Genomic DNA, 27388 nt, shown 5'->3' on the forward strand with positions numbered 1-27388 from the left:
TTTATTTTATTCATTTTCTTGTCTTACAGGTCGGGGTGATAGAAAGGCTTTAAATCTTGTAGAAACAAAAACATTTTTGATTTTAAACTGCTAATTAATTTTGACTATATATTGACTAGAATTTCCAATGCTTTCAAGCACAAAATAAAGATCACAAAATTTCGTAATTCCAATTCTCTAAGTCCAAGTAATTGCCACATAAAATCTATTAATTAAATCAATATTTCCTCATAACTGGGTTGTGTACATAGCCGAGTGCGAATAAATACTTAAACTACAGTGAGCCTTAGCTAACTTATATACAGTGTAACGGAGATTAAACAGATTAGCCTGACGAGCATGCTCTACATTCTTTTCGTTTTTCAGTTTACATATTATTGAGACGATATTTAATCCTTTAATCCTAGCTTTAAAAACATAACTACTCCAGGTGGTCTACGTTTCTTATGGTGCTGACATATGTATACTCGTATATTATAATTATTTACCCGTATTTTACAAGATCGAAAACTATTCTAAACGTATAATGCTCGTTTTGTGCTGGTTTTATGTACAATAACATCTTGGTGTTATACAGCCATTTCCTTTGACTTGGGCTCTTTTCTTTGCAAGAGTTTGGATCGAGCATCATCATTTTTTAGTTGGAGTTCCGATTTGGGTACTTTCTTGAGGTTTACAGCCTCGTAATCGCTGCCACTCTCATCGGCAAACTGAATATCATCGAGAGACAAGAACTCCTGCAGATCCCCCGATAACTTCTCCACGGCAGTTTCCTTCTCGACATAAGACCCAGTCATGGATTCGTTGGGTTCCAGTTCGGTGTCCACTTTCTGATGCACTGCAGCCATTTCGATTGGAACTTTACTGCTACGTCGCTGTTCATGATCCAGTGAACCAGCACTCAAGGACAACCTGGAGTGCATCTGCTGTTTGGAATGGCGTCTCTGTTTTCTGGACAGGAAAGGGGTGGGTTGCTTGGGCATGGATCTCCCACCCCTTTCCGTTCCATCGCAGGGCGAGGTGGCCTTGGAGGGTCGCCCACTGTCTGGTGGGGATCTCTCCTCGGAGCTGGGTGTATTATCAGCCGTAGTGGACTTGCTGGACTCCGTGTTACTGGCTGGACTTAGGTAGTGTCCGTACTTGGGCATCCGGATCTCCTCATACAGCGGCTGCCGTTCATCTCTCTCGGGGTCTGGTTCCTCCGGTTCTGGTGTCTTATCGTCCTCTTCCCGCTCCGCCACCTCTTCGAATGGTGGTATCCAGATGAGGTAGGCCGGATCCATTCCAAGATAGGAGCCCGGTGCCGATCCTGCATTGATCACATTGTAATCGTAGTAATCCATCTCCAGTTCTTCTTGATTTCCAAGCGAAAATTCTGAGCCCGGTCTGGCCAGCAGTTTCCTTCGATTCTGCTTCTCCTTGGACTCCTTGGGATTACTGGTCGTCCTGATGGTCGCCGTGCTTACCACACTGGCAGCTGGTGAATAGCAACCCTGAAACATTAAACTATTAGTAAACGCTTCTACTTTTATTACTATTTAGCTGAAAACATTCCAGTGTAACCTCTTAACTCACATTCGTCAGGGAAGAGCTGACACTTCGGGTTCGCAGGCGACCCAATCTGAGGGATTCGGTCACCGAGAGTAGGGAGCTGGCATCCTGCAGGCTCTCATCCAATCTGGAAGACAGCAACTTCAGGGTCACTGCATCGTAGCGATCGGAGTACTTGCTGAGCCGCTTGCTGTTCATCGGCGGACTGTTGCACAGGGAACTCATTCCTGAGGATATGATGGACTCCGAATCCTTGGCACTGTCCTTACAGCTCGGCGGTTCTAATGGTTCATCCGTGGGTGAGTCCTTGGAATCGGTCCTGCTGTGAACTGCAGCCAGCTCGGCTTCAGCAGAGGAAGGTGATCCAATGATACTTCCAGTATCCAGAGATCGCGCTGGTGACGATCTCTCATTGCGCAGAGTCACCATGGAGGCCGAGCTTCCCAGCTCCTTGATTTCCGCGCTGCAACGGACATAATTAGCTCTATTTCTCCTCTTCCTCCTCTCCACTTCTCCTCTAGCCTTACCATTTCGCCAGCATTCCCTGTGAATCCGACTCCTTGAACTCCGTTTCGTTGGTCAGATTTTCCGCGTCCACGCTCTCGCGGAGAATGGAGTGTCGCAGATGGTGTTTGGGCCGCATCTTGACCATGTAAATGACCTCCGAAAGCAGAGTAGTTGTGGACATGGCACGTGAAGGAGGACCTTGCAGCGAACTTAGCGAAGCTCTAGGAGTATGAAGGCGCGATCCTTCGTCCTGTCGGCGAGCAACTGCCAGGTGATACTTCCGGTATCGCACCACATATTGAGCGCCTGCAGATGATAGATGAGGTGATATCAATCATAATATCTATACAATTATTACAAAAACCCACCTAAGAGCGAGCTTATTATGATGATGATGCTGGCAAAGATCATGGCACTTAGATGAACCAGGGTAAATCGAAGTCTTGACATAGACTTGTGGGAAACAGAGCGAGTTTTTCCAGACAAACGAGTGGCTGCCACAAGTGTGGTACTACTGTTGCTGCTCCTTGTAGCTGTTGAATAATGAACTGAGTTATTTATTAAACTCCTTCAATATGCATCAAAGTTTTTCTCACCCAACTGCTGCTGCACATTAGCCATGAATCCTCCGGTGCAGGCTGCAGTGGCCTCCTGAGTGGCATTGCCCGCCTGCCCATCGCCGGCAAAGAACTCCACTAGGAGTTGGCCACCAGTGGAATCGACGGCCACCGGAACCCCAGCTCCCTTGAGGATCAGCCCACCGCCATTGAGCTCCACGAGAAGAGTGGACGAAAGCGAGGGTCCATCGCGCACTTTTATGTACTGGGTGGCACAAGGCAAACGTAGGAAACTCAGTGCCAGGGAAATGCTTTCCTCACCATCCACCTGTGAAGAAAGGAATTTTCTGTTTGTGAGCATACGGGCAATTGGCTTGGGGTTTCCCCCCTTGTCGGAAAAGCGGATGCTGCCGAAGTGGGTCAGGCATTCATCACCATTAAGCCTCCTGCCCATCGGCACATTCCCCTCATGCCTCGAACGTACCAATTGGCAGGTCTAATCATTCCAATTGTATCGAACACAAAAGGGGGTGAGCCAAAGTGTGTGAATGGAAAAGTCGATTGCTCTCTCATGTGATACCCTTTGATTCAGAAAATATTCGTTAAAATATAGTCGCACAAAATATAAAAGCTTTCATACTTTTTACTGCACCTAGTGTATTATTTTGCTTCGTTTTTTTAATTTTTTCTAGTTCTATAATATAATAAATACGATATATTTACTTCACCCTTTTATGTAAAATTTATTTCTTTTTCCTAATAATCTCTGCTTATTTACCTTTCTGCTTTGTTTGCAGTGATTTCGAACTAATATATTTATATAACCATTTTTCTAACCAATGCCAAATAAATGTTTCCAAATCAAGATGTTTCCTTTTCTTCTAAGATGCTCTTGAATACAATCCTATTGTTTGCATCCAATAATTGTTCTTAAATGTTCCTTTCACAAGAATGGGGATACCCATTGCTACCAAAAATACTGAGTACACAAAGTTCAGCTCACCCCCATTGGACCCCTTACGCATTGATAGTTTCGGGACTGGCCAAAACGCCTACCAAGTGGGGCATTTATTATGCATGAATTGAGTTCAGCCCCCTTTGGCCAGGATGTCCATCCCAGATCGGAGCCACACTTCCCTGTGGCATGGAGCATTGAGTGGGTGCTCCTTTGTCATTTTGGGGCAGCCTCCGAAGCGTAGCGGAATTTTATTCATGGACTTGGACTTCTGAGTGTTTGGCATTGTTCGTTTTTATAGTTATGGCGGCAGGCAACTTGAAAGCTTTCAAAACTTGACCAAATGCCAAAGGGTAGCCTCACTTAACGTTCGCTATTTCCTACACTTTTTTGGAAGTTGAGGGGTTCTTATGGGTTTGGTTAATAGTGGGTACCTGTATTAGCCAGAAGGAGCGGCCAGGACAACTCTGTGTGGCTCCAGCAATGATCCTTTTGGGCTTCGAAGAGCCCAGATGTACAATGCAGCCGCAACGACATCCTGGTCCAATTTCCTGGCTCACCTCGGTGCTATTTTCCTTGGTGATGACTGTACCTGAGGTCTCGTAAATGCAGTCCCACGTGTCGGCGATGCTTTTGCCGCACTTCTGGGTCTCAACCGAAGGACCCTAAAAACATTGTAATGGCAAGTTTATCATTAGGTTTAATATATTACTTAGGAAGAAATGGATTATTATCAAAAGAGTAAATTAATGTCACCGAGGCCGTCCGAGTAGTGACGAATCGTTTGACAACAGTTTAGATATTATCTTCTAGTGTTGCAAATGTAAGATATTTATATTTTTCGGAAACATTTAGGAATTTAGGCGAAACAACAATACTTCTTTTGACTTTGCACACAAGCATGCATTTATTCATGACTCAACGAAATTGGAACCATAAGTAAACACCATTTTCAGATCCCCCTAGTAGACGAACTGCACATCGAAGTCCTCCTCCTCTCCTTCCTCCTCGCCCTCGACCTCGTTGGTAACACCCGTCAACTTGGATGTGGCCGTGAGCGTGTCCAGAGCTCCTAGGCTGGGAACTCCCTTAATATCCTTCGCGGATGCGGAAGCGGCTAGCGGTGCTGTTTCGGGTGGAGCAACTGAGCCCTCACTGCTGGGCTTCTTCACAGACATGGAACTGCTGGAGCCCTCTGGCTCCTCCAGTGGTTCCTCCTCTACCTCAATGAGGTCGTCCTCGCGAGATGATGAAACGTATAAAGTAGTGCCGAATTCTACATCGATGATGGTGTTCTCGTCTCTACGCAGCGAGGTGAGTACCCGATCCTGCATCTTCTGCTTCTGCAGGTCCTCCGGAAGGGTGCGATCCGGTTCCTGTTCGATGACCTCGCTGCGGAAGGCGTCGAAGGGCGTCGGCTTGGGCCTCGAGGGCATGAATCCCATTTTACCTGGCGCATATAGCGATGAGGTGGCACTGCCAATGGAGGCAATCGAAGGAGTCCTCGGCAGCTCCTCCGAATGGGAGCTTACGATGTTCAGAAGCTGGGAGAGCAAATCGCTGCGTTTCAGCTTGCAAACGGATATGGCCTCCTCCCTAACCTCGCTTATCACTCCGGGTTCATCCACATTGGCCTCGTTTAATCTTTCCGGGAATTTCTTAGCCGCCTGCTCCGCTACAATGGCATCCCGCACAGTACACTTGATCTCCTGAATGACTCCTCGCAGTCGGGTAATCTCCATCTCGTGCTGGGCATGGACTACCTCCAGATTTCGATTGTCCAGACTCAAAATCTCCATTCGCTTGGCCAAGGTCCGGAGTTTTCCGGCCGCATCCTTTTGCTTGACATTCTCGCACTTTTCTGCTTGGAGATGGGATTCATAGGCCTTCTTGTAGCGCAACACCTCCACGTACTTGGCCTTTAGCTTCTCGTAGTTCCTGGTCAGACCCTCAATAATTTTAATCTTGTTCACGGAGTTGCGCACCAGCTCATTCTTGATCTGATCGAGGGCACTGTACTGCTCCTCCATCTCCTTGTGCTTGGACTTCTGGTTGGTATATGCCTGCTGCAGTTTTATCTGGGACATGACCAGGAGATCGATTTCCTTCTGAAGGGCTATATTCTCGCGAATCAAGCGACGCGTGTAGCCAGCATTACGGATCTCACTGGAACGGGTGAAGTCCTCGGAAACTTGCAGCAGCTTCTGTTCGACCTCCTTTTTTAGCGCATCCTTCTCCACAACTGCACGCTGTTCCATGTTGTAGAGCGCCTCCTTGTGATCCTTCTCCCGCTCGTTGAGATCCGCTTCCTGGTCATCGAACTTGGCCAACAGGACATCCCTCTGAATGCGGAACTCGTCGAGGGAGTTCAGTTTGCCATTAAGCAGCTTTATTTCGGAGGTCAACTGGTCGTGCATGGCCTTATATTTCGTCTCCAAGTCTCCGATCTTCTCCTGTGCCAAGCGGTTCTCCACATCCCGCACCTTGGTGATCTCCACCAGACGCTCCTCCAGTTCGGTAATCGAGTTGTTCCGCTCCGCCAAGGTGCGTTCCAAGTGAGCGGCCACATCCACGCCATCGGCCTCCACTTCCTTGAGTTTCTCGGTCAGCGAGATGTTGGACTCATCGACGCTGGTCAGGTGGGATCGCAGTCGAGCTAGCTTCTGGTTGAGATCCGTGATGGTCAACTCGTAGAAGGTTCTGTCCACCTGGGTCACCTTGTTCACATCCTTCTTCTCCTTCTTCACTTTGGGCGGCATTTTTTCGGTTGCTTTTTGTTATCCGACTTGACTGTCCACTAATTTTGACAAGTATTTGATATTTTCAGCACATCAAATAAAATAAAACGCCAGTTACATTGTTTACAACTCGGAATTTGTGCACCCATCGTCCTTTGTTTGAGTAAAATATACTGTGTTATAACAACTAGTTGATGAGCCGTTGCCAAGGAGATAAAAGCTTTTCAAAGCTGAGCCCATATCCTTCATAGTTTGAGCATAAAGCTATGTTTTCTAGAAGGCACTCGACTACTAATTTAGTTAATAAATATAAGGCCAAGCATTTTCTGGGATCCCGAAGAGTTTAAAGGGAATCCATTTGATATACATATGTACTACTATTTCAATTTATTTTCGGAACATACTTTCAATTATTTCAATTTACTTTTGTTGGAAAAAAAGGTTCTCAGCAAACCAACATTACTTTTTAATTCAAGCGCTTCATCAGCTTAACTAAACCTATATATATTATATAAAAAACCAGCCAACTATTCAAAATTAAAGCCTTTTTCAGTGGGATAGCTGAATTAAATTAGATAAATATCTTTAAACTCCCATTTCCCATTAAATTAGATAAATATCTTTAAACTCCCATTTCTATACAATAATATCAGTCAAATTTAATTTAATACCTCTTCATTTGAGGGTGCTCTTTATGTGTTTTTCTGGCTGAATCATGAAAATGGTAAACACTTTCCTGCCTTAAAATGCTTAAAGTGCCACTAGAAAGCCACTAATTTCAGTTTGTGGTGCCTCTGTGGTCACAAAAGGTTATTCCCGTGTTTTCTAAAAGCAAATAGTGCCTGCCGTGTGGAAGCTTTGTTTGATTAATAGCCCGTGGGGCAATATTTGTACACGCACATGGGCAGCAACGCCTCCGGGCGTTTCTTTCGGGGGCAAATGCAAATTGTTGAGCCAGGTGGAGGCATGGCCACCACCATGTCCTCCTCCTGCTCCCGACCCACGGACACTGCCGCCCACGCCGTGAGGCGACTATTGTTCCAGCATCCGTGGCGCGACTCCCGTGTAAGAACTACTTGCAATAAGTGCGCGGAGCATTTAAAAACTTTGCCTGTAATTGTCCCGAACAAGTTGGCAAAGTACGGCAAATGTGCCCCTATCGCTGGATGCTGATGCCGGAAGTTTTTGGATAATGAAAGGCGCGGATGAGGACGTGGATGGTGCCAGTGCTGGAGTGCTGGAGGAGATGGAGCTGGAGATGGGGGCTCATTCCTCCACTCGCTTCAACAAAAGAAACAAGATAAAGCGAGGCGCAGTAGGCCGACAATTGTCGGAAGCGTCGTAAATTCCCCACGCAATCTGGAGCAAGTGTCGCAGTGTGGAAACACGCTTGCAGACAACGGAGAACATAACACACCGTGCCGAAGCCACCCACTCCGCCCAATGGCCCATGAGCAAAAACAATGAAATAGTTCCACTTTGCCCCGGCAGGGTACACTGCAAGAAATTCCGGAGCTGCGCTTAATTTTCAATTTCTTATCTGTTTTTTGGGTAATATGAGCTCAATAATTGTGCTGCTTTCGTCACTAACACAAATGTTTGAGCTTGTATTTGCTCCAGCAAATAAGTTTATTTGATTTAAGTGTTTAGCCTGAGAATGCTTGAATAATATTAAGAGTTTGGAAATTGTTCAGTGTACGAAAGTCGAGTGTAATGTGTGAACTAAACTGGAAGCAATCTCTGGAGTAACGAAGTCCCCTGAGTCGGGAGAAGTTCGTCGTCTTCAGTTGTAGTTCCACACTTATTGAAATCGTCTTGATGGCTTAGATGCGCCACAGTATTAATCATTTCTGGGAGCACTCAATCAAACTTTGGCTGTTAACGTTGTCAAATCAGGTGGAGGCAGAGGTCGCTCAGAGGTTAATCCTCCGAGTTATTTGGGCTTACATACCTCACAGAATTTGGCGCCGTATCGCGGAGGCGGTGAATCACAGAATCGGTAGCGATTTCGCGTTCCTCCCAAGCAATTTGTGGAGCAGGGCGTCCACTCGCTCCAAGGTCCCCAGCCGCCGGTATCCGAGTCTGCGGAAAGAGTAGTGTTATGAGCTAATCGCTTCAAAATTAATACGGGCTTAAATAATGAGGCGGGAAAACGGAAATGGCTGAAATGCTGTTGTAATGCTTCACAGCGCGAATAAAATGTAAGCAACCGACTATCAGATACCCGGTACTCAGCTAGTGGAAGTGCGAACGAGAAATTTCAACACTTTTTCGAATATCGGTACTCTACGAGTAACGGGTATACAAATGGGTTAAACAAGTGTTGCTATTTCAAAAATTAATTCAAGAGTATGATTTTACTGTCTTACATAAACAAAAGAGTCAAAAGGAAATGTGCAAGTGATTAGTACGTGCAAATATTTTAACACTAATGTTATTTTCTTTTACGGTTTTACATATAAAGTACTTAGTAATTATTTCCCCAACTGCACGCAAATATTGGAATAGTGTCGAACTTACTTATTAGATCCAACAAAGGAAAAATGACCAACTATCTCTTAAGTGTATATAGAAAATCGTGTGACATTAAGTTCATATATTAGACTAATAATTGCTGGTTGCATGCAAAATATTTTTAAAAACCATGCAGTAAATTAAAAGGAATTTTGCAGTGTAGCGAGCAGGCGCAATAATGTGTTAAGAACTATTTAAACTCCCGCTTAATGGGGATTTTCCTTTTAATGACGTTAAAAACGGCGGCAATGCACCACCGACCACTCACCGCTCACGGGCAGGGTGGGCACACAGTCCATACGGACATCGGCTACGGCTCCGGAAATTGCCTGGCTGACGTAGACGAAGCAGTACTCCACGTATTTCTCGGAGAAATGCTCGCAGGCGAAGTACAGGGAGTGCTGGCTCTTGACGACCCGTTGCTCGGAGACATAATGGAGCGACGTGGGTGGCTTCAGGGAGGCGACATCGGCCCGGAGCCTGGCGTACAGACGCACCCGGTCGCCCTGCTCCAGAATGCAGCCTGGATACTCGTAGAGGACACCGATTCCCGTGTGCGGATCACATGGAAAAATGCTGCGGGCATACACGTTGAAGACGAATTCGTCGCTCCAGTCGACACTCAGTAGCCTCCGGGTGGTGGGCACATTCTGGGCGGGAATCATGGGTCTCAGTTGGACGGCATAGTTTCCCGCCAGTCCAAATAGTTCGCATCCCAAGCGCAGGCTCTTGTTTTTGGGGAATCCGCGTATCTGCTCCGCAAAAAGGACACTGGAAGGGGTGATACTCCGATTGCAGCTGCGATCCTTGCCGCAGTAAATGAGCTCCAACCAAAACTCCGGCAATGGGAGAGTGCCCGACTGATTGCAGTTGACCTCGGGAAACCTGAGGGTAACCTCCACAGGATGCTTGGGATAGGTCTTCAGGCGCACCGGACTCACTATCATTTCGGCACTGGGCCATCGCACATCGAGCGTCTGGTGGAGTCGCTCATCCTGCGCCGGCACCAATGTGGTGGTCACCTCACTTCGGTTCACCGACTTGAGATTGCTCACCACCTGCATCTCGTAGCGCCCTCCGATCAGGAAGGTCTGACATGGCACCGTCACCTGGGTGACATTGAATCGCGGGTCCGGGAAGAGGGGTATATTCTGCACCACCTCCTTGCGCTTGCGATGCAGCAGCACCTGGCTGGCATTGGTTACCTCGGGGCTCGGAGTCAACCCCTTTTGCAGCGGTGACTCCACTTCATCAATGATTTTGCTAATGACTAAAGTGCTCATTATGGTGTTGTTCCTGCTCTTCAGCCCGTCACTGGGGCTCAAGAGCTCCTCGCTGGATGGGCCACCACCACTGGTGTGCTCCTCCTCCGCCTGCGGCGACATCTCGTTCCCATTGAACTGGATCTGCACATGCAGGTCCCCGCTAAGGGCGGTGAATGTGCTGGGGGACATCAGGCGACCCTTTCGCACCGCCAGCACGTGACCTTTTGTCGAGACCGCATCCGAACCAGAATCGCAGCAGCAGGAGCAGGAGCAGCAGTACACAATGCCGGCAATGAAGGAGTCACCACATGAAACGAGAGCGAGAAAGCGGAGAGATAAGAATTATAAATCCTTGTAATTTGTTTCGTGCGACTGCCTTCTGTTTGGACCCACTGAAGAGCCTTGGCCATTGTTTACTCCACCCAGGTCGTGTAAATTGAGTCGCATTCGCATCCAGCAGCTTCCCGGGCTCAAATTATGCAAACAAACAAAACATAGAGGGCAAACTCCTTGCAGAGCCACGAAGTTTGATAACCTACTCGTTTCTTGTGCAAGGAATATCAACTGATATCTATTTTACACGGAATATACAAATTACTGACATGATTAATATCCTTGTTTAATTATATTATAAATTAGTTTTTCTGGAGAACAAATTAAGTTTTTTCAAGTTAAGCAGTACTACTTGCAACCCCTTAATGCGATATCAAAGGAAAAAAATCTCGAAATGTTTTCCATACAATGAGGTCTGCGGAAAAATGTGCTTATAAATACATTTATATGGACAGAAAGGGTATTTCTTGCTGTCTAAATCAAAATAGCAGATGACGAAAACGCCAGAATAAGTAAGCTCCGAGTAAAGTGTGCAGTTGCACTTGTAATATATAGAAACAACATGAGTTTGACCGTTTCAAAATATCTACTTTGCACTGTCCAAATATTGCGTATACGCCTGTTGGTCTACCAATGAATTTATGTATTTATTCAGGCCGAGTGTCAGAGGCAGTCACATGTAGTGCCGTAAATGAGTTTCACTCACTTGTCCCACTCAATAAGAGCAACATTATGGATGATACAATAATTTTCCACTTGACTACTGATTTCAGTCCCGATGTCAGCATGCCGATTGTCTTCTTGCGCCTGCGATTCGCCGCCATTTCCTTAGAGTTTTTCCGCATTTCCTTCTTCTTTGTCTTCGCTCTGCCCTTCGCTTTTCCCGCCGTTGCTGATTCAATCAGAGGTGTCAGTCTAAGGCAGAATCCCCTCCTGCCACTCAGTGGAAGGCTACCGAAGGCTCCACGTCGCTGGCACACATTCTGCAATTGCGATTCTGATTCCAATTGCGATGGCGATGGTGATGGCGAGGCGGATAGCTCCTATCCCAATCGCTCATGGAAGGCGTGCCATTTGTTTAGCTCTCATCGCCAGAGGAAAATTTTTGCTGTGACGTTGGCCTTTCTGTGGAGGAAAGACAGCAGTCTACCTGCCAGGCATTTTCTGCAAAAAAGAGAAAAAGTTGATTTTACTGAAAGGAGCACAAATCAAATTCAAGACAAATTGAGGTCTACGCTTATAGAGTCACTAACCAAATTATTATGATGACCTCATTTCTCTTTGCTCAGTTTTTATTTTATAATTTATTCTGGGGTTCCGATGGCTTTGCATTGGATAAGTAATATGACTTAATAACAACGACGTGCAGTTAAACAGCATTTAAGAAAGTAAGAGTTATCTCTGATATTGATGTTATTGTCAAACATTTAACAGAAGTAAAACCCGCGCTCTTTGAACAAAAAGACTATGATTTTTTATGATTCCTTATTAAATAGGACGTAAGACCGTATTTTTAACAGCATCAACTCGTTCTCCATTCAAATCGACTGTCCTAAAAAAGCTTAAATAAGTCCCAACAATAAAGGGTGTCAATGGCCCCTATCGGAGCATTAAAAAATCTCCACCTCCTAACCGAAAACCCCATATATGTGACCTGTATGTATTTCAAAAGGGGGAAGCATGAAAAAAGAAATACAATCAACCCTCATAAATTCTGAAACCAATTACTAGTCGTGCACGAAACGCTTTTATGGCGATTATTTCCACAATTCAATGCAATTTCGTAGAAAGTTATGGTCCAGGACAAAGGAATGAGCCAAACAAAGTGGGAGAAATGTTAAGATTCGGAGTGACTAGACAATACCTAAATAAATTTCGACTAGACTACACTGTTTGAACAATAGGTTAATCCAAACAACAATACTTGAATATCATGCACTTCAGTTTTTTTGTATCTTCAACTTGGTTCGTATTTCATTCTCAAGTAATGCCACAAAATATACATTAGCTGACACATATATGGCCAAATTTGAAAGGCGGACAGTGTGGGTAGCTCGCGTAATTAAATAATCAGCCACAAATAAGTTATTAACAACTTTTTGAACCCCAAATAAAGCGGCGATACATCAACAGCTGGCTGGCAAAAGGGAGTTAGCTGGTAATTTCCCGACTGACATGCACATCTAATTCCCGTAGTTTTCGATTCATCAACAAAAGTTCCAACTTGGTGGGCGGCGGGGAATCCAATGGAATGAATGCTCAATCCCATTCACCCCCCTGGTCATTAGCGAAATCTGTCGCGTCACTGGGATGTGTAACCCAACCCCTGCGTCCTTTTCAGCACCTTAATTGCGAGCACGCACGGATCGGCCGATGACCAGATGCTATATGTGGCTATATGTGGCTATACGTGTGCTATATGGCACATTGTACGCCCCTTGCGCTAATGAGTTGGTCCTGCCATTTACCCGCTTTGGAGTCTTCCAACAACAGTTGGTTGTGGACGAACGCCTTTACGGCCAGAATCATTCAGAGTTTTATGGCCGATTTCCCGTGGATGTTTTGTGCGCTCCTTTTTGGGCGATTTGAAACCGTTGGCTGTGAATGGAAATGAAAAACCAATGTCGTGTTTGCCCTTTTCAAACTGAGCTGTCCGCCGGAAACCTGGCCAGAAATACTCGTATTTGGTAGCAGTTCTTTGTTTTAGGAAATTGCTAGGCAAAGGTTGGCTAACAGACTAATTCCAATGAGGGAATCAAACATTTAGATACATGTTATTTTGTATAATATTTAGCTAAAAAAGTATTCACTCATAGAATATAATGAATGTGTGAAATTACAACATATTGTCTAAAATTTCAATGCAAACTCTCCTTAAGACCTCAATACTAAATGCCTTAATATATTTCAAATATTCTTATTCCCATCTTATAAAAGGCTATATATTTTAAATAAAAATGCAGCAAATTCCGCTGAACTGAAAGCGGGAACATGTAGAATGTATGAATTTTGAACATAAGCCCGGTGGTACACGAGTTTCCCCCGTCGAAAATGTGCAAACAGCCCGACTTACGGACAAATCCTATGGTCATCCGGCGCCCTGGGAAAGTGCGGGAAATGTAGTGGAAACCGGGCAGAGGGTCAACTGGAGAAACAGCCATTTGCACCAAATTGAAAGCGGAGAGCCCACAGAATTGTTTTCTTTTTTTGACTGTGCGCCACCCACCCGAATTCCCCATTTTGAATTGCCAAAGCCGGCTGAATTTCGTGTTCAATAGTGCAGGCCCATCGACATGATTATCGGTGTCGCTGTGGGCGATCGGAGGTCGCAGGTCAGAGGTCGCAGGGGAGAGGGCGTGTGTAGTGCGTGTGTGCCCCCGGCGGCATTGGAAAACTATTAACTGCACTGTGCGGTCCTTTGAAGCGGCCGTTATCCTGCCCACCAGTCACCACCCAGCGCCGCCCAGCGGAGAGCGCTAATTCGCCATCGAGTCACTCGAACAATTCCATAAAGTCAATTGAGAAATACACTTCAATCAATTTCCTTACAATAATTTTATATTGTATTTTAAATATTTTTTATGAATAAATATTTTAAAATAAATATTATAACATTTCAAACACTTGTATGAATAACATTTGCCCGGTTATTTGTTCAAGGGGGATGCCAATTTGATCAGGGCTACAAGAAAATATTTTTCCTAAGCAAACATTAAAAGCGGCAATAACTATGTGTTCCAAAAGTAAGTTAAACACTCTTCAGGCTTTAAGTAGGACAATTTTTACTACTTTGTGCAAGTAACACATTCATACATACATAGATACATACATACATACATACATACATACATGTACATACATACATACATACATACATACATACATACATATGTGCATACATACATACATATGTACATACATACATACATACATACATACATACATACATACATACATACATACATACATACATACATACATACATACATACATACATACATACATACATACATACATACATACATACATACATACATACATACATACATACATACATACATACATACATACATACATACATACATACATACATACATACATACATACATACAAACACCGGTACATACACTACACTCACAGCTCGACCGGTAAGAGAGATGACTTGAACTATTTTGCGACTCTAAATTAGAAGACATGCCTTACAGTCCTGACTAGAACCAGTTGGGAATTATAGGGCTGCAAGACAATATTTTTCGTAAGCAAATATTGAAAGCGGCAATAACTATGTGTTCCGACAGTAAGTTAAACATTCTTCAGGCTTTAATTAGGACAATTTTTACTACTTTGTACAAATAACACATACCCTACATACGTACATACATACGTACATGCATACATACATGCATGCATACATACATACATACATACATACATACATAAATACATAAATACATACATACGTAATTAAAATATAATAAACATCTTTTAAGTTTTTAATACCATGGTTATTCAGCTTTCTATTAAAAACATTATAGTTACAATTTTAAGAAAGATTCAATATGTGCTTGGCGTATCCCAAAAACACTCCCAAGTACTGGAAAACTCCTACATTACTTCTTCCAGTGCATCGCTGACCAGCCCAGTACTGGGAAATTTTCGCAGCGCGGAAAATCAAAGCGATGGCGGCCCGAGAATTATGTTGCACGCCTGTCCGGGAAAATCGAAATGTGAGAGTGGATGAATGGGAATGGGAATGTGAATGGGAGCGGAGAGGTCGTGTGCTTAGGGCTCTACTATCCTCTGGATAGGCAGAGTGTCAATGCCCCGGCTGCGCGGGTGGCCACCAGTGTTTCCACCCCGGACTCCGTAGTATCGCCGTTATTCATTATACTCTGTGGGCGAGGAAAGAGGAAAACGCCGTTTGGACCCGGCCAACAACATTTCGGGGTGACTCGCAGTACAGCCCGTAGTACGGAGCACAAAACACACGCTTGCCATGGGGAACCTTAAACTGCGCAAAAATCCAGCCACAAAGGAAAAATGCACAGTTTGAATATCCAAACATTTGCATGCCCTGTTTACTCTTAATCAATGGCCAAGGATGGCCATCCGCAACGAGCTGAGTCTGCACTTAAAACTCCATTTCGCCACACATATACAGGCTTGTGCCCTTGGGTTCCTGGTAGAATCCCCTGTTTGCGGTGTGCAATTGGGTTAAAAACTAAAAATAAACGGAGGTAAAAGAGGTAGAATGCCCGCATGTAATTACCTGAAACGGACCTCATTCGCATTCAGAAAGCAAGGCAACCATTTGCTCATTTGGACAAATAGCAAAGATAAGGTAATAGGAGTGGCGGAAGTCAACTGAACAATACCGGAGTAAACAGGTGGTAAGCCCCATGTCAGGCGGAGGGAAAACGGAGGTTGGAAAATAAGATTTCCCAACGAAAGGCGACTGAAAATCAACAGATCCTTGCCGAAAGCAGAGCGAAAATTTTGTTGGTCAATGAATGGGAAAATTATCTCAGTGAAATCTCTTTCTATGTCAGCAGGGAAAAATTCTCGCTAGTCGGCTATCTCGACTATCAGATACCCGTTGAAACCCGATTAAAGGCAGACAAATTATATACTTTTTATATACTTTTCAACGCGCTTTCTTTCTTAAAAAGATGCAAAACTGAAGAGCGTATATTTATGCTGAGTTTCCTTAGCAGCATTTCGAAAATGATTTTTTTAATTTCACTAAAATGTAGTCTATCCTCGCCCTGTGGCTCATCCAACAGGATCTGAAACCACAACTGGAAAGTGCGCCACCTAAAACTATGGCGACAAAAATAAGTGCTCTGTAGCTCGAGGGGTTTGGAGGGTTAAAACACAACACTTTGAAGAGGGGGCGTGGCAGTCGCTGTGCTTGACACCAAAACCACAAAAAACTTTAATGACTGCGGCATCAGCCGCAGAATCGTTCAAGTGAGTCCAGCAAAGGCCAAGAAAAAACATAACAATCGCTATAGTGTCGTATTGAGTGTCAGAAAACAAAGAAGCTATTAAATGCAAATTAATTTTACAAACAAAATCGATTATGCAGCTTTTGACGCAGACCGGAAAACAAAGTAGTTATGACCGCAAGGGATTGACAATTCCTTCACAAACTGCTTCACTTCGATTGGCAGAAGTTGATTGAATACATTTTCAGAGCAAAACACCAGTATCTTACATTTTCATAATCTAAACTAGTCGAAATATCACTTTGCCTAATTTATCATGAAAGTTCCTAAGTACTTCATGTCATTGTGCCATCAATGCTGTTCAAATCATGAAATTATGCATTGCATGTGGTGGTTTCATGTTCGGAACAAAGGACAAACACACTAAATACCCAAGGAACTCGACATGGAAGGGAATGCGCCGCCAGTTCAGCCCGTCCAAGTGGAGAGGTCTGAAAACCTGGCGAGGCGAAAATTGCTCCAGACTGCATCCTTATCGCGTGGCATTTTCCACAAGAATAACCCAACACATCTCGCGTGCCCGGTGCAATTGACATTGACGTTGGCGCCGAATGGGGATGGGAAAATGCGGTGGTGACTCCGCGAAACCTGCAACTCTTTCATCAGAAGTTAGGTGCCCCGACAAGCCGCAGGTAAATAATATGCACATTACTCCTGGAATAAAGGGGAAAATGGCTTCTATTGTGCCGAACCCCATCACCTGTGGCCACGCCATGACGAATGGAAGGCCACGGAAAACGGGGCAGTTTGCGGGTAGTGTTGGTCCTCCGATACACCGGGAAACATGGGAAACATGGGAAACACTCAGTTTGCTTATAAGCACTTCATGTAATGCAACAAATTCCTGGCCCATAGAATCCTTGCAATAATTTCAGTACATTCAAGACCAGTTTATCATGGGTTGTTCAATATAAATGGTTGGGCCTAAGAGTTGTTCATGATTTAATGCACTGATCTCCTACTTCCAAGCTAAGCATTTTAGGTGCCAGTTCGACGCTCTTCCCCAGCAGTTCCCATTTTTCCGTCCACAGCTTAGAGCAGCTTTTCTCGCAGTGCATGGAAGTGAAAGAGCAGCAGCGAGCCGTGCAGGAGCACGGAGCCATCGCCACTTGAGAGGACGCCCGAGGCCAATGGCGGGATTGCATGCAGGTGGACACTAAAGCGCGTCCTGCATCCTGGATAGCCCGCCCCAATCCTCGTCCGGCTGCCTCGTGGGGCAGCACTGAAAGTGCTACTTAATAATTGAAGACCCCGTCTTGGCACCACCACAAAACCTGTCGGACCCGGGACTGACTTCATTTTAATAAACGTCTACGTCGTCTGCACAGGAAACTTAGTGACTAGACCGCAATCTTAGACAGCCGCAGCAAAGTACACTGGAAGGAATATTTCGTGTTCTGTGACTCACTGCGAAACTGCTGCGGTTGACGGGTGTAGCATATCTACTACCGATTAACTTGTAAGAACCTTCAGAAGTGGTAAAGTAAGATGACTAGAGAGCTAATGATTATCCACATAAACTTGCTTTTCCAAACATAGTTTAGTCCTTGGCTACAAATATCGCTCCAGTGTGCCGGGAATCCAGGGATGCAGGGTCCTCGAGAGTGGGTGTGCCGAGTTCGCTTTGCGTGCGCCACTAAATGTGCACTTAAATCAGTCAGCCACATTGTCGGTGTCCGCCTCCTGTTGTCTGCACGCCGAGTAGCTTTCTCCGCCTTTCCCCACCTTTCTCCTTGGAACGCCTCCGGGTGACCGGGTGGCTTGGGAGGAAGAACGGAGAACAGTGTCCGGAGTCCTGGGTGCTGAGACTTGTGGCTGTCGCCTTTGTTCGTGCCATAAAGTTGGCTGCTAACACATCTCAACACTTTGGATCCGCATCCGTGGAGATGGAGATAGAGACGGAGATGCACATACATAAATGGATGCGAAATCCTAAGAAGGGGCTTATTAATTACCGCTGTGGCGTCAAATGAAGCCGTGCAGATGCATTTGGAATGGCAGCTGAATGTTTCAACAGTCCAAGACTTGATGGAATGCCTGAACTCTGGAACTACATGTCCTGCTGAATTATAGTCATTTAACTAAGAGTTTGAACAGAAAGTTGGGGCATAAGTTCGTAGCAGTGAATTTACACAGCAATTTATGTAAAATATATATTTTATGCATACTTGAGGTATACAATTTGTTGCCACTCGTATACATTGATATTGATTTTGCACTCATAACAAATTTTGCAGTAAATAATATTCCCGCAAATTGAAATTGCTATACGTCTTCATAGATAAGAACAGCAGACACCCACATAATCATGAATAATGCCCATCTAATGTCTTCATGTGGGGGAAATGAATTACAAGCAATTTGCTTTTGACCCAGATTTATAATTTTCCATTTCGGGCCCGCACGTCCGAATAGATCGGATAAACACATATCGGCGAATCAGCAGAAGAAAAAGCGAAAGGGCGGATTATTAGGGTCCCAAATACAAACTGTTTGTCCTGATTCTCGATTGCCAAATCCAGGACTCTGCGAGTTGCGCCTGGAGTTGCACCCCTCACTTTATCTCGAGCCAAAAAACAGAAGAAAGTATTCATATTTGCATAACTCTCCCGTTTGAGTTTCGTGGAACGATGTCGCCATGTTCTGATATCCTGCCCAACCTTCCCCCAAAGGCTCTTGAAGGATACTCCGCAGTATCCTTTTCTGCTGCGCACTTGTATTCGTGCGGATGTGTGGTTGTGTGTATTTGTGGTCGTTGACGCTGAAACAGCTGGAAGTTGATTTGTCAGATTTTATGGCAGCCTTTCAGGCGCCAGAGCCGGCGAAGGAAATCCATTAATCGAAGGAAAAGTCGGCGAGGAGTGCAGAGCAGCTCAGTTCATCAGGCAAAATCGAATGGAACGACAAACTCTTTGGATGGCAATATGTTGCTCCACTTCTGAGTTTGTCTGCGTTTCTAGATGGTATTAAAAAACGCAAGTCAGCTTAGATTAATTACAATTCTCCGCTGAAATGCAAAAAGAGTTTCGTACTTGTAGGGTTTCTTTTTCTGACTTTAGAGCTTCATTTTGCAAAAAATAAAGATTTTTCAACGACAAGTGATTCACACATTCCTAAACTAATTTGGTTTGCAATGCGAATGCGTAGAGCACATTTAATATTTGTTACTTCAATAATCGTCAGTTAAAATGTGTGCACATAACAAATATATATATGCAAAAAATCACTTTATTAAATTTCAATTGAATTGGTATGAAACAAACAGGGATAAAAAAAGCGTTGATTTCATTTCGAAAGCCATTATATTAATTCACCACAAATCATCACAATTAAATTTCATTCTCTTGTTGCCAGCAAGTCAATATATATATATCATTTTTATGAACTTTGCAATTATTTCTATGGCGATGGCGCGTAAAACTGCGATTTGCAGCATTAATTTGCTTAAACAGCCTAAATTGAAGCCCAAATTGCGTGACTGAAATGTGTTATTTTGGGAAAAGTAAATTACTGCACTTTTGTGGCTTTGCCAGCGGGCTGGACAAATATTAACTAGCCAAAGCAATGTCAATATGGACTCGGTAATTCGTTGCAAATTGATGTATGAAAGCCAAAGCAAAATCGGAAACGCAAATATGGGGATATATACCTTAAAATTTGAGCTACAACTAGTTGCTCATTAAAGGGAAACCCACAGAATTAGGGCAAAAAAAGGAGCCCCTCCCGAATTCCCATATCTGTAAACTCGTAAATTTACTGCCGCATCTAGTCGCCGGCCATTAAGCGGATTTTGAAAATTAATTTCCGATAACGGATTTGGGTGTAATGTATAATGCCGAGGCATTGAAATTTTAAGCGGCATTATTTGCGCATTCGCTTTCGCATGATTTGTCGTTGTTGATTCTGCGGTTCAGTTTCACGGCCCTTGGAGCTGTGTGCTCGGCATGATTAATGGAATGTACACCCAGTCCCAGTCCAGCACCCCAAGCATCCCGGCATACCCCGGAGCAACACCCCCCCACCCCACAAAGTGTCCATTACGATAATGAGCAGCGGCCAAAACAAGCTCAACGTCGAGGATGCAGCCTAAATTCGAGTAGCACACTTGGCCGGGGAAGTTGAAATACCCTTAAAAGTTGGTTCACTCGCTTTTACTATGTGTGCAGTTCGCAGGGGTCTGTGAACTTGGGGTAGATGGAGGGGAAGCCCCAAGTAATACAACTGAAAAGGCCATACTACATAGTCACTGAAATCATTGCCTACTTTTTGGGGACTGAAGCGACATCAGATTGATTTGTATCTATTTGCATATGGGAGTTTAAATAAGAGTAATTTTAGGAGCAGTTCGAAGAATCGAAGCACCTAGTATATGTACACAGCATTTATCTCCAGAGTCTTTCATTACGCTGCATAAATTAATTAAAAATGTTTGCCTTTCCCCTCATTCCGCAGATGATGTTCCAAATGATGCCTGTGTAACACACATAATGCAAAATATTTAGCATATTTGGCCATCACGTCGAAAAGTAATCAGCCGAAAGCAGGTCATTAAGTTTATTTTACGAGTGTCTATATCTGCCGGATTGCGCGGTGCTGACCAAGTTCCAGTTCCCGCTGCCAGCTGGGCATCCATAATTGTGCCAAGTGTCCGGCGGTGGATCTAATTTAAATAAAAATTGTTCTCATTATATTCGGCGTCACGTGCCTCGCAGGCATCAGATGTGATGGAGTCGAAAATATGGCGTCTCACCACCTTCGCATGCCCACATAACACCACTGCCACCCATCGCCCAGGCCTCCCAGCATCCAATCTGGCTGCCTCCTCGGCAAAATTGTTTTGGGTAACTGGTGGGGGCTTATGACACGCCATATACCACTTCTCCATCCGGATCCTTGGAGCAGGAACGTAATGAGCACTGGGGGAGCAGCGACAGGAGTGTTGAAGATTTCGTTACTATTTATAGCCAGTTTTGGCTATGAGAATCAACACTTTTCAATTGCCTCAGATATTTACATTTTATACTTTTTTTTATGAAACAAATTTGGTTTAAGGCATAAAATTTATTTTTTATAATTTGTATGAAGGCTCAGTTCGAATGGAGTGATCATTCCTCAATTCATTTCATTTGAATATGTTTTTATAGCTATTCCCTTCTCAGCACTGAATTTCAGATGGAGTGTAGAAGATCTCGGTGGTTGGGCACCTCGTTGACTTCGATTTATGTTGCTGCGAGTCGACAGCCCCTGAAGTAAATTAAATTTTCGTTTTTTTATTAGGAAGTATTTTATTTAATCGTGCAGTCCTGCCTCCCCTGCCAAGTGGAATGTGGCCTCCGGTTTCCTTTCCAAAATTTCGAGTGTTATTGTACCTGTTCTGTGATTATTCGCCTTGTTTGAAAGAAGACACACACACACGCAGGCACACACACACACACACGCAGTCACGCGCGTGTGTTTTGAGTTTTCTTGTTGGCACACACCGGAAATGGGAAATTATTCCGTTTCCGTCGCGACGGACGAGTTTCGTTCTCGGTTAAATCGCAAATTAAACCTTGGGACCAATGTGCGCGTAATTGCGTATGTGAGTCTTGCCATGCGTTTAACAGAAAATTAAAAACCTGGGTGACTCGTATTTCATGCTCATAAATTGTCGCATAAGCTATGCCAGAGTATTGTTATTATTTTCACCTTTTTGCGGATGAAGAGCTCAGTACTCTTGAGCGAAAGTTTAATATAATCTGCTTTCATACACACACATCGCATTTTAAATGTTTCATAGTAGCTTCGACTAATGGGTATAATAAGCTTTAGATGTAATGCAATCATAGCTTTGAAGGGCTTTGCTATTTAGTTTTGATACGTAAACCATATGCAGATTTTAAGCCGCTTTTCCGGCGTAATCTAAGCAGTTTGGAGAAACAGTTTGATAAATTAGCGCTAATTATCGCACTCCCTCTTAAAGAGCTCCTTAAATTGCGTATTGCCGGTCTGGCAATTCGAGGCAGTCGGGTGGGCCAAGTGGCAGGGAGTGCAAGAAGTGGCCACAATTGCATTTAGCCGAACTAAAAACATTTACGAATGGCAAACACTGCGTGACAGAATGAGCGGAAAAGGCTTCGCCGGCGGTGCAGACAAGTCGCTCCAGATGGCACACAACAGACACTTAAATGGCAAAAGTTAAAATTACAATTAAACGCAAAGTGAGAGACCGAGAAGCCGTGCAAAAGAGTGGTACACAGGGAAAAATAGAAGTAGTCCGGACTAAGATTCGTGTAACAGTTAAGTTACAAAACTATAAGCAGTTGAAACACGAAAGGATTTGCCGCAGAGTATTGTTAATAAAGCAAGTATTCGGATTAAAATGGGTTCTGTTTTGAACTTTAAAATAGAGAACGTTAAATATACGAGCTTTTCTTAAAAGAATTAAAAATAGTTTTCATATATAGATAGCATTTGCCTTAGCATTGTAAATCGAGAATGATAGGTTGGCGAATTTAAAGAACTCAGAACTCAGAACTTGTAATGTAATCGGCCATAATTTCAGTTTTGGCTTATATTTAACTGCCAATGCATCCCATTATTCACACAATTTGTTGGGAAATATCCACATTTCGTTTCCTGTCCACCGATCCCTAGACGGCACTCGGCAGGGTCATCGGATATCCTTCCGCTGCAGAAACAGCAGAAAATGGCAGCAAGGTCCTGACAAATGCAAACAACGAAGAAGTGAAGCCCCACGGAGCTGGGTAAATTGTTGGCTTAACAAATTGCTAATCCACTTTCACCGGGAGCTGGATGGCTGGATGGGGGATTGGATGAGGAGAGCATTTGAATGCCTGTCGAATCCTCAAAGTGGTGGGCAATCGGAGAGTCGCTCTGGCAACCATTCGGGACTGTAGCCCCGGAAAATCCCCTCTTGTCGAACTTTTTGCGCTTGGATCAAAGGGCGCATCTGTGTGATATGATTAGGTTGCAGTTGCATAACACCCAGAATGCATGCTACAAGAACTACAAGTTTGTGATTTAATCAAGTTGCACATCGCTTAATCCCTTAAAGGTGAGGAGTTGCTCCAGATGTGCCTGTGATTCGATTTCCGTAAGAAAACGGAGCTGGCTGAAATATTTAAATTAAATTTCGTTCCGAGAATGTGCACTGCTTTCGCCACACTCAAAGGTCATTTCACTCGGCTTTCGAGAAAATTAGTTTTAAATTAATTAAAAGATTTTCCCATAACTGTGCGCTATGTGGCTCTTGATGGCGTTGCAAAACTGAAAGCCAGCCCAGGCGCAGAAAGAATGGTAAAACTTGGATAATCATCCCAGCCGCAACGCCCACTTTTCAAAGTGCTGGGTGACCTCCACGCCCACCGCCCACCGCCCAAGAACTCAGTTCACTTTTTAATAGTTCGCAAACCACGGAAGGCTATGTGAGTTTAAACACTGTTACAAATGCGTTTCCGGAGGCGGAATGTGTGCGCCACTGGAATTGCGAAGCAGGCGCTATCCGGAAAACTTTGCCGTAGTTTTTTGCCGTTTTCATGTAGGCCCTAAGTATTTATTTGCATTTCAACTGTGCGACGGCAAAGCAATCGCTTCAGCAAAATTAAGCACTTAAATTATGCGGACACTGTTCGCATTCGGCAGAAGTAACTATATAAGAAATGTTAATCCCCTTTCTTGAGGCGGAAACTTAAGGATTTAACCCAACGGAAATTGTGCAAAATGCAAATATTTTAAATCCATTTAAAGCTAATCAACAAATCTACTTGAGTAACTGGAGACAACTGGGGTCGTCAAATTACTAAATAAATATTTTTGCAAGCATTTGTATGTTTGCATGTTGGCGCTGCAAAAGGAAATTACCCCGTGAGAAAGGAGTTTGGTATACGAGGTCCTTCAGACCGCCGTCAGCTGTTTGCACTTTCATCCCCAATATCCACAGTTCCCTGCCAAAGAAAGTTAACCAAACGCCACAAAAAGGCTGCCTGACTTCACCTCCTAAACTGTTTTCTTACATTTCAGAGACTAGTTACCATACATTGGAAAAGTTCGCAGAGCCTTACCTGTTGTGAATGCACTTTTGACCCGCAAAATGGTCGGTTAAAAGTTTTAATTGTTAATTTGCGGAAAATTTGGTAATCAAAGGAAATACGGTTTACACTATTCTTATGAGGCATTCATTAGTTAGTTTCGAGTAACTTGAAAACGCATGTTGGTAGGGAAAGCATATGGGGAAATCCCCAGGTTTAGAGCTCCGCATGGGGTTGTTTTTTCCGGCATACTCGCTGATGCAATGGGATTGGATGGCATGGCATGGGTACAACCCCCGAGGAACTCCGCCAGCTCTCTCCAATCGCTACCTGGCCCCTGATTAATTTAGTCTGGGTCTCTCACTTTGTTCTGTTTTCCTTTCTGCCAGGTACCCACAGGGTTTACCATGACATGTGTTCCTCTATAAAGTGGGTGGGTCGGTGGGCGGTGGTTACTGGGCTGGCCATGAAGGTGGTGCATTTCTAAGCGAGTCAAATTGAATGCACCGAAGAAGACCTGTGACATCAGATGTCCATGGCATATGTACAAACACATGAACGTAATTAGAAAAGCACCGGTGTACCATGTACATGGGTTTGTGTATGAAAGCTACCAGGAAGTCCGAAAATATAAAAAGCGTAATTGCTAAAACCAACGGCAAGTCATGGTGTGTTTGTTGCCAACTTTGATGCAAATCTGTTTGGAAATTGCTCTCGAAAAGCAAGCTGGGTTGCTCCCTAGAAAAATGATTGTTAACCCAAGTGGAGTAACTCAGTTCTAAATTTCAATACCTCTAATGCAATGGCAACGACTTTAAACCAGTGCCATTATGTACGGATCCTTGCCTTCAACGCAGGGTTTCTTGGCCAAATCTAATGACAGGCTGAAAAGGAAACCATTCAGCGGTCGAAAGCTGCTGGGGAAATTAAAGATATCTGACGGATTTCCATTGTCGACTTTTCCGCCCTCTGTCTGCCTTGCAATTGACCACTTTTGGGCTTGACAAAGGAGAGACAGGCCAACAAAGGGGAAAAGCCCACAAAGGAAATTCAATTTAATGGATTTTAAATGTTGAGGTTATTCGACCCCTTTAACAAATCCATTGTATCCTGTTTACAAAACAAGGAATTTGTTACCAATTAAAACGTATGAATGCATTTTTGTTTGAACGATCTATGAACTGGACTTGTTGAATTGTATGCACTCACAAAAATATTTTAAGGGGAAAACAAATTACAGAACTAGGATTTCAATTCCACTGCAAAAAAATCAATGGCAAAAACTAAAAGCTCCTGAGCGTGGTACTAAAGAATTGACCTTATACCCTTTTTCACTAGTTAAGGTTATTAAATTACATCCGGTTTCAAAAGAATTTGTTTTATCGATCCACTAAAATCCCACCCGAAACGTTTGTTTACGTATTTATGAATCTGAGAAGTGTTAGCACGCAAGGCTTGAAAATTGAACTGGGATTAAGATATCGTTTGTATACCCCTGTGACCAATTATAAACCTTTTAGAATAACAAGAACACAGTTTTGTGTTACAAAAATTCCGTTTTCATAGCAAAACTTTGTGACAAATGGCCATTTCCTCCTTGTATCGATCTCCCAGACATGTTAGCTCCGCCATCCTTTGCATATTACTCAAATGATAATTCATTAAATACAATTAGATTTATGCCGGAAACGAGATTTACATTTCTCAACAAGATTTTTGTGGTGACACACTCTTGAAAAAAATACAGCAGAGTTCCTTGTTGATTCTAGTTTTTCTTGGAATTGATTATCCCATACCTGTCGGCGGCAGTTTGAAAAAACACCCCGAATGGCTTGCAATTTTCGAAACACCACCGAAAAACGAGAGCGGGGAACAAATCAGACCAGACCCAACCAGACAGACGTTTAAAAGGGATAATATAACTGCAATGAGATCACTTCACTCACCAAACAGACGGATGATATATGCAGTTTCACTATACGATGCTGTTGATTAGTTCACTGAGCATTTAAGTATCTCTACAGAACCGTTTGGCTTAACCGGCAAGCCCAGTAGCTTGGTTTGAAAATCGAAGCCAGACAAAGTCCGCAGCACTCGTTATGGCCATTTGGAGGACCTTTGTTCACTATCGTTCGGCGAATTCAATTTTGACAATTTTCAAGTGACACTTGACGGCGGCGGCACAATCCACGAGATACAATTCCATCCGATAGGAGCGTTTTCCATATGAAGTGTCTACGAGATGCGTCAAAAAACCGGATAGCCCAGCGGAGTAGACTTTCACCCACGAGTAGAGACGGCAGCAAACTGATTGCCACGCGGCTTTGAGCCACCGGCCAGAGCCAAAATAAAGCCACGAGCGCACAGCCGAGCACGAGCCGCCAGGACATGAACCGGATTCGGCACTCCAAGCGGAGTCCTCGTGAAAAAAGCGAGAGGCGCACGCTGACGCTGGTGTGAGGACTGCGCCGAGAGAGAGGGCGAAACCGAGGCGAGAGCGGGCACCAAGGATGCAACGCGTGGTGGTTGATTTCCCACCCGACGAGGGGGTGGCTGAAGTAGTTGGGTGGTGCGGCATTGTCATGTTGTGACGCCGTCTGCTGCTAGTAGTACTATGGCCAGCCGGGCGAAAGGGGGTGGAAAGGCATTTGCCGGCCAGTTGAACTCTTGGCCAGCGTAAACCGAACAATTGGCAGCGAATGAATCCCAAATCCGCATGCCTAAGTCTGTGTGCTGCCTGGATTGATATTGGATTTCGGTTGTAAACTAGGAAACGAACTAGGTAAATGACTAATTATGCACGAAAGTGTGAATATGAACACAGTTTAGGAAATATCAGATAATATTTAGAAGCATAAACATGGAAACCATGCTTTTAAATATTTACACCAACGTGCATCCTGTTCAAATATTTGCAGATATAAAATGCA

The 27388-nt window shown here is 44.1% G+C and overlaps 2 protein-coding genes across 2 annotated transcripts; both read right to left on the bottom strand.

Moving 5' to 3' along the window:
* LOC6544736 lies at positions 1–26877 on the bottom strand. Its single transcript, XM_001973422.3, has 10 exons — positions 26405–26877; positions 11127–11584; positions 9091–10308; positions 8260–8390; positions 4005–4235; positions 2655–2943; positions 2427–2591; positions 2079–2364; positions 1576–2014; positions 1–1493 (listed from the first exon to the last, which is right to left on the bottom strand). Exons 2-10 carry the CDS (start codon positions 11263–11265, stop codon positions 570–572), a joined length of 3822 nt encoding a protein of 1273 aa, XP_001973458.1. The 5' UTR covers positions 11266–11584; positions 26405–26877; the 3' UTR covers positions 1–569.
* On the bottom strand, positions 4449–6585 carry LOC26526587 (cilia- and flagella-associated protein 157). The gene has a single exon (XM_015158818.2). The coding sequence runs from the start codon at positions 6327–6329 to the stop codon at positions 4533–4535; it is 1797 nt and encodes a 598-aa protein (XP_015014304.1). The 5' UTR covers positions 6330–6585; the 3' UTR covers positions 4449–4532.
* Positions 26878–27388: the final 511 nt, after the last annotated feature.

The sequence above is a fragment of the Drosophila erecta genome, unplaced genomic scaffold (assembly GCF_003286155.1).
Source record: "Drosophila erecta strain 14021-0224.00,06,07 unplaced genomic scaffold, DereRS2 tig00000021-arrow-pilon, whole genome shotgun sequence".
Classification (NCBI taxonomy): domain Eukaryota; kingdom Metazoa; phylum Arthropoda; class Insecta; order Diptera; family Drosophilidae; genus Drosophila; species Drosophila erecta.

Excerpts from the sequence above, each read along its gene's own strand:
- LOC26526587 (XM_015158818.2), bottom strand. The coding sequence starts at position 6,329 with ATGCCGCCCAAAGTGAAGAAGGAGAAGAAGGATGTGAACAAGGTGACC.
- LOC6544736 (XM_001973422.3), bottom strand. The coding sequence starts at position 11,265 with ATGCGGAAAAACTCTAAGGAAATGGCGGCGAATCGCAGGCGCAAGAAG. Across the intron at positions 2,944-4,004 it reads GCTCCTTCTGGCTAATACAG|GTGGATGGTGAGGAAAGCAT; the intron begins GTACCCACTATT and ends CTTTCTTCACAG. Across the intron at positions 2,365-2,426 it reads CATAATAAGCTCGCTCTTAG|GCGCTCAATATGTGGTGCGA; the intron begins GTGGGTTTTTGT and ends TATCATCTGCAG.